This window comes from Passer montanus, unplaced genomic scaffold (assembly GCF_014805655.1).
Source record: "Passer montanus isolate IOZ18808 unplaced genomic scaffold, ASM1480565v1 scaffold44, whole genome shotgun sequence".
NCBI lineage: Eukaryota > Metazoa > Chordata > Aves > Passeriformes > Passeridae > Passer > Passer montanus.
In genome coordinates, this window is record NW_024369262.1 from 1,427,660 (window position 1) to 1,444,664 (window position 17,005).

Genomic DNA, 17,005 nt, shown 5'->3' on the forward strand with positions numbered 1-17,005 from the left:
ACCCAGTAGAATGAGACTGACTCTTGCCTGTTGCAAAACACTTTCACAGAGAAGTCCCTGAGCAGCAGGCTGAGGTTTGTGTCATACCCCATCACTGTCTAAGTTCTGGTCCCCAGTACAGCCATTCCCCCAAGACATATGCAACCTCTGGAACCCGCTCTTGTCCTTCCAAGATGGGAATTTTTGGAGATACAGACAACAAAGCAAAACTGCAGATTCCCAAGAGTTTTATTTTAGCCCAATATTGAAGCTTTTATCGACAAGTATTGTTTGACCACTGCAATAACATTTACTGTCCATCCCATAAACACACTGCACAAAACAACTACAGATAAAATGCACATTGCAACTTTACCTGAGTGCTTTCATCGTGGAAACCCTCCAGGAAACTCTCCAGCAGCTCATCTGCATTGTCAATTCTTTCAGCATATTCACCCACTATCCAGATCATGGCAGCTCTGGCATCTGGCTCATCCAGGGAATCCAGGTTCTCACACAGAGTGGCAATGATGCTCTCATACCTGGTTTGTCAGAGTACAGGTGGATTACTGAACTTTCACTCCATTTCTGCCCCAATCATTCTGCACTGAAGTCATGTCTTGTGTTTCTACACAAGCAGCATTTCATTCAACTTTTTTTTTTTTCCTCCCAAAGCTGAGCACTGAGATCTCACAGGGTCATTGCAGTTTAATCCATCAGCAGGACCACCAAGATGTGGAGTTGAAGACAAAGCTGCCTGTTCTGTTCTGTCTGCTAATGTGAATATTTGATTCAACAGTTCAAACCATGAGGCTGAATCAGATCCTGCAGCCTTGCTGGAGGCTCCAGCCTGGTAACTCTAAACTGGGTATTGCACTCTCCCCAAGGCTTTATTGTAAACCAGACCATATCCCACACTAATTTAGCTTTCCCTATTCCCATGTGTGGGTATCCCCACAAAGCAGAGAGTGACAGCAGAAATTGCCAGGGAAGCCTGCAGATGTCCCATATTATTTTTCAGGTGATCATGAATTCTCTGCTGAAAAACACTGTTGCAGTTCTTTGGCTGAGACAAAATCTTACTGCAGAACCAAGACAAGCTGAGTTCTGCCCAAGCCAGAGGGAACACTTGGAGGGAAAAACCAGCAGTGCTTTGTTCAGCACAACCTGACTGGATCTCAGACCATGGGAGCCATGAACTTTCACAGCCCTGTGAGGAGACTTGTACACTTCATGGATTTCTAGAGGGGATTAAAACCAGAATAGCCTGATGCTGTAAACTTGGCCAAATTTTCCTTCTGGCAACCTCTACAAGAACTTTACCTGCTTTTAATCCAGGCTTCAGTATAGAGTGGTGGGGAAGGAAAACCTTTCAATTCAAACTAATAAGCCAGGCTGACACCTCATTTAGAGCCAACACCTCAATCCTACCAAACTAGGAGTGGGATCACTGCTTCCCCCTTGGCTTCAGAGCCCTGCTGAGCTGAGGTCTGCTCTATTCTGATGATGGCAGCCAAGTGCTTCCCAAAAACCCTGAGGCCATTTCCACCTACTTGTTGGGGTACTTGCGGAAGATGTCCCTGATGACCACGATGGCCTCCTGCACCACGTAGTTCACCTTGGTCTGGATGAGGTCCAGCAGTGTGCTCACACAGCGCTCTGCAGATTGCTGGAGACAGCAGAAAAACACAATTAAAAAAGCTGAAGCAACACTCCTGCTCCCAGAGCACACGCTGAGGAACATGGTATGTGTATGAGAAAAGGCCCAGAGGACAAGAGCTACAAACTCTGTCCAGAAATGAACTACAGGGGAACAAAAGGTTGTTACAGTGGGGACACCAGCTGGCTCCAGCTCCTCTAGAAAGTAAGAGAAGCAACTGAACCAGCAGAAAGTTGGTCACCACATGAGAAAGCTTGAGAACATCACCTACACTGCTATTTGTATCACCCTGGAGCTGCTACAGGCCACTACAGGAGCAATCTGGGGCTCCCCATGCCAGGCAATCAGAGCTGGGAAAGCTCTGACAGGGACTGCAGGAAAGTTTCTAGCAAAGCCAGAAGGCAGGAGAAAACAGTGCTGTCAAAACCAGCAGCAAAAAGCAGCTCCCAGCAGCAACAGGTTCAGTATTTTTGGGGTGAGATCACTAACAACATGTGAAATGTACAGCTAAAAATAGAAATTCAGCTGCTCCTAATGCAGCTTTCAATTAATTAGTTCAATTCACAGGCACTGCAAGATAACAAGGACTGGACACTGTCATGCTCCAGGAACCAGGAGTGGAGCTAGAGGCAGATAATTCAGGGAGGTCTATTCCCAAACAGCACAGCGAGGCAGGACATCACAGGAGCAACCAACTCCAGCAGCAGAGAGTCTCAAATAAGGGCAGTGATTTGGTTATTAGCAGAGCACACATGAAGCCTCATTACACAGCTGGTGATTAATGTGAGAAGCAGACTGCTCCCAACACTGCCTTTGGAACACTCATAAAGGATTCAGGCTGGAGACAAACACTGTGGGGCACAAACAACAGCAATGTAGGTGGATTTTTCAATTCCAGTGAGTTAACAGCTCCCTTGACTTACAGAGCACTTAAAGGCTGGGCAGGAGGAGGAGGAGGAGGAGTGGAATGGCATTTTAGTCACAGGAATAGGTTCTTTGAGAATGGGCAAAAATCTCAAGGACAAACCTCAAGAATTTGGGTCAGAGACTAAAACCTTCTGGCAGTTTCCTGCCCTCCTGGGTATCTCACACAGGGCCTGTCAACACAAACAGGCTGACAAGAGGATCAGCCAAGGGAGGATCACCACAAACCAACACTTGCTCTGTCTTTGCAAACTGGCAGAAGTCATAAAACTCTCCCCTGAAATTCACACCAAACAGAAAAAAAATCCAATACAATTGGTGTCAGAGAGGCATCACATAAAATGGGTGATTGCTGTAATATTCTTTTATGATACCTCTCCCTCCTTAGCTCAGCTTTATGGGTACTATGGCACTACAGAGGCACTGAATGGCAACCTGACCATGTCCTGCTCTGATCCCTTCTGCTCCAGGAGGGATTTGAGGCTGTGACCTGGAAGACACTTCCACTTCATGGGGACTGACCATGGACCTGGCTCCACACACTGACCTGGCTCACAGTGGGAGCCCTGCTCAAAGTCCCTGCAAGAGAGATGCTCCAGAGCTTCAAATTTCACCTCTTCATCTCAGTAGCTTTCATCTGATGTTTTAACAAGTGACCTGATGGGGGTAAATCTGTGCCACATCCATTCTACAGAATCTACAGCACCAGTCACTGCTGGCAACAAGCAGTGCAGCCCTGTCAGAGCCTGCAACTAACAGAGCTTTAAGAGCTGTACAATTCAAGGAAAAACAAATTAAAGTTTAGTTTTCTTTTCTTTAGATGCCTTGAAGCATAATTTCTTCCAGGAAAAGCACAACATCCACTTGACTTCCACTTCATGGGGACTGACCATGGACCTGGCTCCACACACTGACCTGGCTCACAGTGGGAGCCCTGCTCAAAGTCCCTGCAAGAGAGATGCTCCAGAGCTTCAAATTTCACCTCTTCATCTCAGTAGCTTTCATCTGATGTTTTAACAAGTGACCTGATGGGGGTAAATCTGTGCCACATCCATTCTACAGAATCTACAGCACCAGTCACTGCTGGCAACAAGCAGTGCAGCCCTGTCAGAGCCTGCAACTAACAGAGCTTTAAGAGCTGTACAATTCAAGGAAAAATTAAAGTTTAGTTTTCTTTTCTTTAGATGCCTTGAAGCATAATTTCTTCCAGGAAAAGCACAACATCCACTTTAAAATAAACAGCAATGATTTTTAGCCAGAGTCCCTTGGAAAGTGGTGGGCACAAGCCCAGAAGAGCAGTCCCTCTAACCAAACCCATCTCAGCTCACCCCATTCCTTGTAAACACACTGCTTTTTGAAGGTGAACATCCCTGGGGACAGCAGAGCTCTGCAAACTGATGAAAGAGTGCCCCAACTCAAACAGCTTTCAAGTTGGAGTGAGGAAGGACAAGCAACCAATGTCAAAATTGCTTTGTTTTTCTGCAGAAACCAAATGAAAGCCCAAAGATTATTGAAGTAGCACATAGCACACTCAGCCATAAGCCTCAATGATTTCTAAGAACCAGGCTGCTGGCAGAATCTCTTGGAAACGAGACAAATATCCCTGTAAGATGGCTCCTTCTGCTTCTCCTTTGCTCCAGAGGAATCCCTATCTTTACTGCATCCACTTCATTTCCTTTTCCCACAGGAGTGCTGCTTGTTTTCCTGAAAACCAAAGCATGGCACGATGGTGTCTTGTGATGCTGCCACTGGAGCAAACCAATCCACAAGGCAGACAAGTGCAGCTACACCACAGTTTGCTGTAGATAAACCCAAGCTACCTCTGAGCTCAGCTATCAATAATCCAGCCCTATCCATGCAAAATGTTTTGACATCCCCCCAAAACAATGTGACTGCTCAAGCCTGGGCAAAATCTTGCTACTCAGTGTGGGTGTTGGTTCCATATCCCAAACCAGCACCAAGAGCAAAGGGAATACCACATTTGCTTTGCAGGGCACCTCTCAGCAGACAAATTTATTTCTGTCTCACTCTCCTAGGAGTGACAATTAGACAAAAGATAGGATCCCTGAAGGCAGAGCTGAGGTGCTCTGTGAATCCTCGTTCATCAACAGCTCCCACTGGCTGTGTCCTCTGTCAAAAAATGAGATTTCTGAGCTTTGGGAACTTGGACACTGATGGCTGTGAGGATGCTCTCCCATTAGTCATAACTCACAGTGTAAACAGCCTCTAGTAAACACAGATGCACTGGGGACAGGGATTAACCTAGGGATGAGGAACAACTGTCATGGTATCTCTTTAAATCTGGTTCTTGTCAGAGCAGGAAACAGACCTCACCCTTAGCAGCAGCATCTTCAGTGAGCAGTGCCAAAAATCAAGGTTAAAATTGCTAGTGGAGAGGCACAATTAAAATTATGGGGTCACTTGGACATTATCACTAGTCCTTTGCTTATCAAATGTGACTGTGGTGATATCAGAGATGGGGAAAAATGTGGGGGATGAGGGCAGGAAAGGGTAAAAACTTCTAGAAACACCTTGATGCTGCAGGAATACACCACCTTCAATGTGCAACTAGGACAGGCACAGGGCTACAAACCCTGCTGAGTACTAAAACCAATTCCCACCCTGCCAGCACAGCACTGCTCCAGAAAGCACTGTCACCAGCTCCTTTTAAACTTCTCTGTAGCCCTTTTCCATGCTCAGGGGGGTTTTCTACAGTCACTGCTGTGGCTCCATCCAGACAGGTTCCTGCCTGGATGCAGCGTGGAAGGAGTGCTCTGGTATTCTGAAGTGCAGATATGGAATAGAAGCAGCAGCCCCTGCTCCATGGGGCCATGCTTCAAAGCCAGCCCCTGGCAGTGACAAACCTCTGAGAGCTGAAGGAAGGAAGAGAGAGCTGCACAGAAGGGCAGCTGATCCTCTCCAGAGGACAGAAGTTGGTGTCCCCTGTGCACAGGCTTGCAGTAGTTTAGCTGAAACAAGAGAATCCTGTGCACTGACACCACACTAAGGCAGGCATGATTAGGTTATTATTTAAATCTGCTGTCAGGCAATGCTCATGGGAACACACTTGAGCAAAAGCTAAATGAGCTCAGCTGAAATTAGAGCACTTTATGTGACATTTTGCACTCAGTCATCAGTTTACTGAAAAGTACCAACACCACAGCACAAATCTTCCCCTTTTTCACAGGATTCTGATCTCCTGACAGGCATTTCAGATTCACTTACAGCAAAATTAACAGACATCACTAAAAAAACAATATTCTATTATGAGCACTTAGGTGGATGTTCCACTGGCAGAGGACATTTCAGACTTGTTTTGGATAACTGCAGAGGTTCCTGGGAACTTGTTTGCATAAGCACTGAGGTAAAAGACAGCACACTCCAAATGAAGCCACAAGTTATATGGATTTACGTAAGTAGAGTCACCCTGTTTGTATAAATAGCATTTAAGTGCCCCAAATCTCTGCAATTCTCTGCCTCTGTCTTCTGTTCTTCTGAAATGAAGGGGAAGGATGACACAAAATGCTTCATAATACTGAGTTTCTCTATACAATATCTTCTTCTTCCCCCTTCAAAAGGTCAGGCCACAGCTTTCAAAGGATTTGGATGAATAAGTGGTCATTGCTCCACTAAAGCAAATAAAAAAATAAAATATTCCATCAAGGATGAATGACCTGCCTTGCTCTGCCTGCAAGATGAGAGGAGCACCCCATCCTCCCATGATGCCCTCACAGCTCACACCCTGCTCAGTGCTGCCCTGCCCATAACCAGGATGTATCCAGGCCACTTGAGGGCCACCACCGAAACTGCAGCACCATGGACATGAGGTGGCACAGCCCATCATTGTTTCTGAAGACAGGGAAGCACACAGAAGCTCCAGGGTGAGATACTTGCCTCCACCTTGATGGCACAGCGGCCGATGGCGCGCACGGCCTTGCGCACGAAGTCGACGTCCACCTCGGTGGCGTATTCCTTGAGCTCTGCCAGCACCTGTGGGGACACCACACCACTGTCAGCCCCTGGGACACTCACAGAGCAGCCCACCCTCACAGGTGGTGCTGCCTGGGCACCAGAAGATGAGCAGGATATTCTTTCACAGCTGCCACACACATCAGACAAACTCTGCCATCAGCCCACTGGGTTGGTGACACCAGTGTGTAATCCAAACTGGTGTGGGTTACACTTGGTGTAGGCTGGGCAAAGTCAAAAGGTGGCCTGCTCTTGATTATTTTCAACCCCCCTGAACAAGAGCTGAGGAAAAATCAGCCCTACCAAACTTCAAGGTTTTTATTCCTTCCTACACTGAAATAACATTTGCTGTGTGCAAAGCTCTCAGCAGCAACCAATTTCGACTTTTCCTTTTCTGTGCTAAGATGAACCTTTGGATCCCTGGTGAATCCAAACAGAAGATGCAGAGGAGATCTGAGGACACCCTGGAACATCCATACACAGATTAATAACAGCATGAAGATACTTCCCCTTGTAAAACTAAGATTTATTATTTTGTCTCAGTGTTTTTGCTAATGGAAAGCGATGAAGGGCTAAACCCAGGATCTGCTGGGATCTTACAGACCTTTAACTAAAAACCTTTGTCTTAAATCACTTAGCTTACATAAAATTATTTCAAGAAAAGACCATATGTAATTTATATTCCCTCAAAAGCTCAATTTATTTCAGTTTCTCATGCCAAACATGACATCAGGGATTTAATCGTGATGTCACAAATAGATGGTGAGGGAGAGGGGAGCAGCACAAAGCCAGACAGCCCTTTGAAAAATCTCCCATCCAAGCAAATTGCTTAGAAGAATGACAAGATAAAGAGGCCATGAAGGGCCAGACTGCAGACAGATAAATCTGCAAGGAGGAGACAGGACATCTGTGTTTTGAAGTTTTATTATTTCCTTGGATGATGTACACTGCACAGCACTTGGAGCACCTGCCTTCAGCAGCTGATGCTTCCCAAACACTGCCCAAGGCCTGGGCTGGAGCCACCCTGGTGCCTTGCTCCAGGATGGGCACAGGGGTGGAGAATCTCCACCAGCAGCACAGGGGGATGTGGGTGGAAGCTGCTCTCAGGTCTCATTCCAGGACATATTCCTGCTAATGCCTGTGCTGTTTTATGAATGCCTCCTCAGAAGCTGGAGAGATTCATTCATTAGTCTGCAGATCTCAGACTGCCCTCCAGACACCACTGCCTTTCATGCAAACAGCCCATATTCTTGGAACATTATAAATTCAAATTGGTGTGGAGTCTACCAAAAGTAAAGAGAAAATTCTGAATATGTTCACATAGAAACTGATTTTAAAAATATTTTCCATGCCCCAGCACAAAAAGGGCATGAATTACCTTGCTCAGTTCCAAAAACCATCAGGAGAGAGCTGAAGGAGCAGCTTCAAAATGTCACATGAAATGAAATTGTTCAGTGACAATTAGGCTAGGACAATAATAGCACTAACCAGAGGCATTAATCATTCTGCATTAGTGTTAGGCCTCATGGCCAGCAGTGCACTCGAGAACACCTCCTCCAAGGAAAGGGTCTGCATTAAACCAACATCAAATACAAGAAGAATCTACACTGTGAAGTCAATCTCAATTCAGTTCAGCTTCAGCTTTGTGCTATTCCCACTCTGGAAGCAAGTTAAGCAAAAGGAGGATTTTTTTTAGCTCTGAAGAGTGCCTGTGCAAGCGTTATAACAATTTCACCAACTTGAAATTCACACTTCAATAATGTTTGGCCTTTCTGAATGCCTCCCTTACAGGCACACCCCTCTCACTTGAAACAAGGCTCTCGTTCCAACCTCAGCACTGGCAGTGACTCATTTGACAGGATCCATGAGTTCTCCTCCTGGAATTGTCATCAGTGAAACAAGATCCACCTCACGGTCACGACGCATCCATGCCACGCTCTTAACATTTCAGTTCTGGGGGAAACTCCACCACCTCCCATTAGAGAACTCACAGAGCACTCCACCAGGCACAGTGATGCCTAAAAGTGATGCTGAGTAGCTGCAAACACCCTCACACAAGGAGCAGGGCAGGGTTCTCCCCTCCCAGAGCACAGCAGGAGTGCCCCAGCTGACCTGGGCAATGTTTGCTTGCGAGGCCAGGCGGATCATGATGTCCAGTTTCTCCAGTTTCACATAGATGGGGTCGTTGTACTTCACAAAGAACACTTTGATCTCCTGCTTCAGGATTTCAGGCCTGCAGGGAACATAATGTTGTCACACAAGAGTGGTAAAACACCCAAACCATTTTAACAACAGGCATCTTTTCTTTAGAAATCTCCCCAAATATCCACTGAGGAACTGAATGATGTCATTTTGCCCTGCTTGACCAGGAAGGTCATGGACTCCCCATCCCTGGAAGTGTTCAAGACCAAACTGGACAGGGCTGTCAGTAATTTGAAATGTGAAACCTGCAGAGGAAGCTGGAACTGGAGGATCTTTAAGGTCCCTTTCAACCCAAACCATTCTCTGACTCTGATTTTATGCCTAGGATGTGCAAACACCAACCTGAAGAAAGAAGTCTGGTCAAAAAGATTATTTAGATGCAAAAATGCATAATTCAAGTCTTTCTATGCCATATCTCTGCTTCCTCTATTTGAGCTGCTGAACCAACCACGACAGGCAGTGAACAACAATATTTTCAGTGAAAGAATAATAGAAACATCCTTATCTCAATGCAAAACCCACAAATTCATTTCCACTTTCCTTGCAACATACCAGTGCACAGTAACTGCCCTAATATAATCACAAAGAGCTGTCCAAGCTATCTCACCTTTCCAGCAAGGATCAGCAGCAATAAAACATGAACATGGGAATAAAGTGGTAGGAAAAACCCCAACCCACTGTGCACCAGGATGTCACCAGCCTGGTGGGTCTGTGCTGAACAGAGTAACACAGGCACAGGGAGATCCTGCAGGTCACTGTGAACTGTTCCTGTTTGCCATTTTGATTTATAGAGGCCAATTCTGACTACTCAAAAAGAGAAGGTGAAGAGAGGCAGGTAAAGAAATACTGCATGAAATGGTATTCCAAGTATGCTATAAAGGAAATCAGTTCAGGCTACCAGAGTCATGAGACTGTTTAACCTGGCTCTCAAGGGATCTGAGCCTGGATTAAAAGAAATTTTGTGCATGTGGCAGTATCTGGAGAGCTGAGATAACCAGAAGGCCTTTGACAACACAAGGAATTAAACCCCCTGAGCCTTTACCTCTTCTGCACAATCAAGTTGATGTTCCTCAGGGCAACATACTGAACTTCGGGCTCTCCAGACAGCAGAGTCACCAGAGGAGGGGCAAGTTTCTTCAGCAGCATGTTGTAATAGTCAGAGTCCTTGGGAAGGAGCTCCAGGAACTTCATCAGGACCTTCACTGCTGACAGCACCACTGCTGAGTTGGCGTGAGACAGCCGGGGGGTCACCCGCTCACAGATGCTGGGACAGAGGCACAAGAAAGGGTTCACATGGATTTCAGGGTGCCAAATATTTCAAATGTAAACTTAGGAGACAGCACATAGCTTCTCAGACACTGCTTGGATTTGGTTTTGTTCACAATGAATGGGCAAAGTCCTGTTTTCCTGAAAGCAGCAGGAAACAAACAGGGACTTCTCTCACAGCTTCAAGTTTCTCTCCTGCCACAGTCAGATCAGGAACAATTCCACACTTCCTGCTTTTTCCTGGTGGTATTTTCTATTTGTGTGATCTTGTCTGTCGCTTACAAACAAAACTTTAACAAAAACAGCTACTGGAAAAGCACTTTAGCCTCCATATAACCATTCAGAAGTGATACATGCTTCTGGCTTGCTTGGGGGTTGCTGTCACTTCAACAGAAAAAGATTTCTGTTCCTCTGAATACACAAGAAGAGAGTGACCTAAATATCCTCCCAAATCCCACTTGCCATAATGGATCCTGTAATCAAAGAGCATCCTAAACAGCCCATCCCAAAAAGAAAGGAAGTTTGGGTTCATATGGTCTTTCTTAGAGCATCTGTCAAGTTTCTTCCCACTCCCTCCTGCATATTGCTAACCCAGAACAATCTTATTCCCATCTGTGCCTCCTGAAGTTTCTTTTCCTGCAAGATTTGCTTTCAGCCATGCTGGAAAGGAAGCAGCACAGCTCAGTGAAGAGCAGAGAAATCCAAGTCAGGTTTAGAGCACCCCCAGCTGCCTCTGCCCAAGGCCACCTGCATGTGCCAGCTGCTTCCTCTCTCTGTGCCTCAGTTTCCCCATGCACAAGGGAGTGACACTCTGCTGGAAAGGAGGGAGGCTTTCCTAGTGCTGTCTGACTCCAGGAAATAAACTCCACACAAAGGAGCAAAAGGAGAAATCACTCTTCAGAGGAACTGCAGCTGAGGAGCTGGGACATGTTCACAGGTGCTCAGAGCAGTGGTTCCTCTGCCAGAGCTGGGATAACACCAGGCTCACACCCTGGAGAGCTCTGCAGGTTTCTAGCACTCATTAAGAGCTGCTTCTGGCACAGAAACAGAACACAAGAGAACAAAAAAAAAAAAAACCCAGCAAGACTAAAGGGAGGCTTCTTAGAAACAGTGCATCAAAAAGAGTCAATGCAGAAACCCATCAAATTCCAACTGGCCTGGCCAGGATTTTGTACGTGGGCTTGTGATCCTTCCTCCCCCTCCATCCCCACCTCAGCTGCATTAAATACATCATCTCAGAGTCTCCCTGTTCCAAGTTACTTTTCTGGCTGAATCCTTGTTTTCTTGGGAACACAATCTGGCTTTTTGTGATTCTGGAGACAGATGAGGAAGAGGCTTGAAGTGCACAAACTAACAGCCCACTACCCAAACCCTAAAGTCTTTCTATATAGGTTTAGTCATTGCAGTTAAAGGTAAAAGCACAAAGGTGAATTTGGAACAGTAAGAAAGATAATCTCTTACCTTTATTTTCACTTCTATCATATCACAGACTAGTTTTCAGTTGGAAATTATTCCAGACCTGCAGTACTTTAGAAACCCACAAACCTATAAAGGCTTCTTGCCTCTCAAAGCAGCAAAACCAAATAGGAAAGCTCTGCTTTAAACCAGAAAATCCTCCAAACACTGCTTCCACTGTTACAGGTTTGGTCTTGGGCTGATCCCTTCTTAGTAGTGTCAGTCCCCATAAGAACCAGGCTTTTAAATAGAAAATAAAATTTAAAAATATAAACAGAGAAAATAGTTCTGCAGAGGGAAGGGGCAGGATTCCAACATCAACCCCAGCTACCAAAAGTAGCTTTGCTTTTAAATCTAGTTTATCAAGTCTTATTTGTGCTGCCACAGTGCCCTGTTACCAGAAGTGCTTCCAGAGCTGCACCACCCCCAGCAGCCCCCAAGTGCCACCAAAAAGCCACCGCACCTCTGAGCTTCCCGGTCATCCTTGGGGTTGTAGTTGGACAGACAGTCCAGGATGAAGATCTGCCCCCACTCTGTGCACTCATTTAAAGCTGTCAGCAGCTTGTTGATGTTCTGAGGGTTCAGATCCAGCAGGTTGCTGTTGGGGTGGGACTCGCTGATCTCCGACAGCGCGGCCACGGCGTTCGCAACCACCTGGGGGAAGAAGAGCTCCTTGTCAGCAGAGCAGGAGGGGCTGGGGACACACAGGGAGCAAACTGGAGCTCCATCAGCTGCCACAGCAGTTATCTGAGCCTTCAGATATGTGAGGGATGCAGCACAACCTCACAACCAACCTGCAGAGCCCAAAGCTTCACTGGGAGGAAAAGGAACCCAGGACAAGGACAAGAGACTTTGTGGCACCCACAGGGAACATCACCCCCCTGCCTCCCTGCAGGCTCCACATCCTCCCCCAGCTCCAGGGGATGCTCAGCTTTACAGTCAGGGTGCCCAAACCTCCAGTTGGTTGCCCTATTTATTCAGGAATGTGTGCCTCTTGCCCAATTTCCCCATGGCACATGGCTTAGCAGTGATCCAGAAATGAGCTGGCAGGTGCCTGGCAGGCTCCAGCTCTGCAGCAGCACTGGCAGGTCACACAGTTTGAGAGCAAACAAACCATTTCTCTAAAATGGGCAACTCCTGCTAAATGTTTAATAACCTATATTTCAATTTCAGTCTCCAGAACATCCTTTTTGGCTTTATGGAGCCATGGTAAAGCAAGCACTCCAGCACAACTCATCCCTGAAAATATTCCTGCTGCATTTAGGACTATATAAGGTCTTCTCTTTTTTAAGCACAGATGAAACGAAGCACAGAGAGGAGGTCCAGGGTCCAGATTGACACAAATAGAAGTGGGAGTGCAGCAGAAATTTCTAACTCTTAATTCCATACCCAAATTCAACAGTTATTCCAACAGACTCCATGGGAAGATTTTTTTTAAATAGAAGAACTGCAGAATATAGAGACAAAATAGAAAATTTGCAGATGAGACTAAAGTCTTATTTGTTAAACTAACAGGAAAAGGGATTTAAGCAGAGTTTGACACAGAAAATGAAATCCCCTATGAAAAGGTATTTTCAGGACATTTTACAATGGACGTCATGTCCAGCCCAACTCCCAATAAATACCTGCTCAAATGAAGATTTATGGTGTTATTTTCTATGAGATTAAGGCAAAGAAACATCTTATCTAAAATCATCTGATTGTCTGGGTGGCTGAAGATGCTTTTGATGCAGTACAATGAAAACAAGAACAGCACAACCAGAACTTTCCCTGCCTTGTTCCCATCCCTGCTTGTCATTAAACCAATATATTCCAAAGTCATTGCACAGGCACAGTAATGTTGATTGTTCTGCATTTCACACCTAGAGGTCAGAGATAGGATTTTGATCCAAGATTTTATGAATTTCATTAGTTGAATGAGCCTTCTGTCACCAAAATCATTAGCAATCAGAGCTGCTGTCTTCTTGTACTGTTTTAATGAGGAACTTATTAAGATAGGCTGCTTATCCTCCTCATTATTTAATTTGCCTAATTCCTGAATGGTTAATGTGACACAGCATAAAACTGAAGTAAAAGATTTTTAGTATCATTGTATTTTTGAAGTTAGCAGTGAAGACATATCACAAAAGCCACTGAAAAGTTCAAAATCCTTACAAAAATTGCTTATAAAATGATGGTACTTTGGGAAAAAAAAATTTGAATTGACAAAAAAAAAATTACACAGCCAAAGCATCAGAGAAAGGGACCTGTCAGTCATACAGAGGGACAGGAGCTCTGGCAACTGCACTCACACTGCCAGCCACTTTGTTGCAGTAATTGATAAATTAGTAACTAAGAGAGAATTTTAGAATAGAACTGAGACTGGAAAAGAACTCCAAAATCACTGAATCCAACCATTAACCCAGTACTGCTAAACCCACCACTGAATCATGTCCCCAGGTGCCATATTCAGATATTTTTGGGCACTTCCAGGATGTCCTAAACCCTGTGCTCGTATTCCCTTCCTTGCAGGGTCCATGGAGTCCATCTCTGTGTTTGCCAAGGGCAGAGGATGCACAGAAATTCTGCTCCCATGGGTGGAGAGCAGCAGCTCCAGCCCAGAGACCAAACTGAAAACGAACTTTTGGGTCCCTGTCAGCAGAAATGCAAGTGTCCAGCTCAAAGCTGAGGATGGGACAGCACGTGGCAGTCCACTCATCATTCCGTTCAAAGCATCCATGAGGAAGTGGCAGAAGGTCAGATGGGCTCAGGGACATGGGCTGTGTTCTCCTTGAGTGTTAAAAAAAGGACTGGGAGGGGTTGTGGAACAGCTCAGTCCTGCCAGAGGAGCTGGGATCTACAATCTGCAGTCCACAATTAAAGCTGGTCCTCAGCTCCCACCTCAGCACCAGGGACAAGGAGATAACTGAAGCCAAGGGGATAAGGGAAAGGGTGGGGAATAAATGCAAACTTCAAACAATATTTATTAAAAAAAGGACTTGCTGGCGATTTGCACTGAACATATTGATGTGTTATGGTGTTGTGCTATGCCAACAAAAACAATCAGCATCTTCAAGGCTTTTCACACAGCCCCAGCACAGCTGAAATACAAACAGCTCTCAGGAAACAGTCCAACACAAACACTGGCTGGAGCACAGCCTCACCTCTTCCCTGGCACTGCCAGTGCCTCAGGCAGCACCAGGAACACAGAGCAGCACTGCACAATTCCAGCACACAGCTCCTGCTCTGCCAACTGCTCCCACCAAGTGAGAGGTCAGGCCAAGGACTGCAGCATCCCCCACACTAAGAGTTCTCACTCAGGCATGGCAGAAAGTCCACAAAGAACCACTCGGTACCAATTCTGGTGCTACATCACCTGCTAACCCACTGTGTGCTCTGGCACTCATGGAAGTGCCACTGGAAATATTTAGAAAGATGGGTTTTGGCCAAAAAAAAATCTGCAACATCAAAGCTGAACCTTAAGTCTTCAGCTCAGTTAACACTTCTTCCTTAACACAGCAACGCAACATCAGGAAGCCCAACTACATTAAACAGCAAGAACAAAGTGCTCAGTTACAAGAAGTTATTTTCTCTTTAAAATAAAAAATCACGGAATTGCTGGGGGACATAGAAGTAAGCTAAAGTTTACAAATGGTATAGGACCAAGGAACTAGACAAGTCTCACAGGCTGACTGCAAAAACCCCTAAGTTTCTTTAGGAAACAAAGTGTTCTCTGCTTTTCAAAACATGCCCCATGTTCATTTTGATGAGAAACCAACCAGTTGTACACTTTATTCCATAGACTGGAAGAAGCAGACTTAAAGTACATAAAACTAACAGCTGGTGTAGTATTGAGTTCTCAAAAATAATGAAAAAACAGAAGTCAACTGAGTAGCCACAGATATGGAAGCATAAACAGCTAATGAACAGAAACAGCTTTTAAAATTCCAAGTTAACTCCATTGGAAAATGCCTCATTTGACTCACAATTAAGAATACTAACTTTAAGCTAAGAGCTACCAAATTATGATCTGCCTAAAAATCCCCCAGAAAATGAAAATGCAGAGCAGATTGAAGAATTAATAATACTTAATAACAATAACAGGTCCCTGGCTGGCTGATGTAAATGAGTTTACCCTGGGTACACAATGACATTATTCAAATGCAGCCACAGCAACATCCCTTTGGAGCATGGATGAGCTGAATGACAATAAATCTCCTTTTGGCTGGAGGAATTTTGACAAATTTGAAGGAATTTATTGGAGGAAATTTATTGGAATTTATTGACAAATTTGGAAGAATTTATTGAATTTCCCAATAAATTTAGGTTCTTGGAGAAGCCTAAATTGGGATGAGGATAATCAAAACCTCCCAGGCTCTTATTAAAAAATTTAAAAAGAAAAACAAACTAAAAAGAAACCAAGCCCAAACCTCTTCCACTCAAATCTACATCCCAGCTTTAAGAAGAACCCAACAGTTTTAAATCCACCTCCAGACAAACTCCCTGTGCAGCCAGGCAGACCAGAGCTGACCTCGAGGGAAGCTGCAGAGGTAGGAGCTCTGTGATTTCCAAGTGATTCCTTCTGGCAGCTCAAACCTCCAGCTCAGAGCAAATGGTATCAAACAGCACCAGGGAGGGAAGGGGGTGGCTGAAAAGCTGCATGTCTGCCTGGCAGCCCACACAGAAAAGCTTTGCAGGGGCTGGGGGGACAGGAGGGAAGCTCGGCGCATCCAGAACGCCAACCAGTCAAAGCAATCAGATTATTTCCCTAGCATCCCAAGCTAATTGGAAATTAAACCAAGTGTGTAATGGAGTTAATGAAATACAACGTTCTGCTGCTTGAAACAGGAACCTCTGGCTCGCCATGCCGTTAAAGTGAAGCAAAAATGAAGAAAAGGAGGAAAAATGAAGGGGCTCAGAGAAGGTGCTGAGGGAAGGCAGCGCTCCCTCCACAGCTGGAGGCTCCTGCCCTCAAGGGAGCCTCAAGGCTGCAGGAGATGATTCTGGGAGTGGAGAGGTGCTGGCATTTCAAAGAGCACTCTGGGCCTGCAGGGAACATCCGTGCCATCGAGCACAGGCTCCCAGGTGGGAGATTCAGAGCATCCTTGGATGGGTGGTTCACAGGGCCACTCATTTTTGTGACCACACTGTGTGCCCAGAATGTCCCTAACAGGGGCTCTCCAGAGAACATGACACCTCATCCTGTTCACTTTCATCTCCAAGCCCTCCTCACTTTGCTTCCCTAGAAACAGGAACCATTCCCCAGCCCAGGAACCATTAACATTTCTTACTTTAACGAAGTAATTCTTCCCTGTGAGGGTGGTGAGGCCTTGGCACAGGTTGCCCAGAGAAGCTGTGGCTGCCCCATCCCTGGAGGTGCTGAATGGGGCTTGGAGCAATATGGGATAGTGGAAGGTGTCCCTGATCATGGCAGGGGATGGAACAAATTGAGCATTAAGGTCCCACCCAACCCCAACCCTTCTGTGATTCAATGATTCCATGAAATGGCTCAGCCATGCAAGTCAGAGAGCCTCACCAGCCTCTCACACTGCCAATGCTTGTTTGTATGTA

The 17,005-nt window shown here is 45.6% G+C and overlaps 1 protein-coding gene across 3 annotated transcripts in view; it reads right to left on the reverse strand.

The window, feature by feature from the left end:
- AP2B1 (adaptor related protein complex 2 subunit beta 1) overlaps positions 1 to 17,005 on the reverse strand; it is a 76,761-nt gene that overhangs the window by 42,690 nt on the left and 17,066 nt on the right. For all 3 annotated transcript variants that reach the window (XM_039721032.1, XM_039721034.1, XM_039721033.1), the window contains exons 6-11: positions 11,919 to 12,109; positions 9,777 to 9,998; positions 8,645 to 8,765; positions 6,458 to 6,553; positions 1,533 to 1,648; positions 356 to 521 (exon numbers count right to left, since the gene is read on the reverse strand). In XM_039721032.1, the coding sequence (XP_039576966.1) occupies positions 356 to 521; positions 1,533 to 1,648; positions 6,458 to 6,553; positions 8,645 to 8,765; positions 9,777 to 9,998; positions 11,919 to 12,109 (912 nt within the window). The remainder of the gene's footprint in view (positions 1 to 355; positions 522 to 1,532; positions 1,649 to 6,457; positions 6,554 to 8,644; positions 8,766 to 9,776; positions 9,999 to 11,918; positions 12,110 to 17,005) is intronic.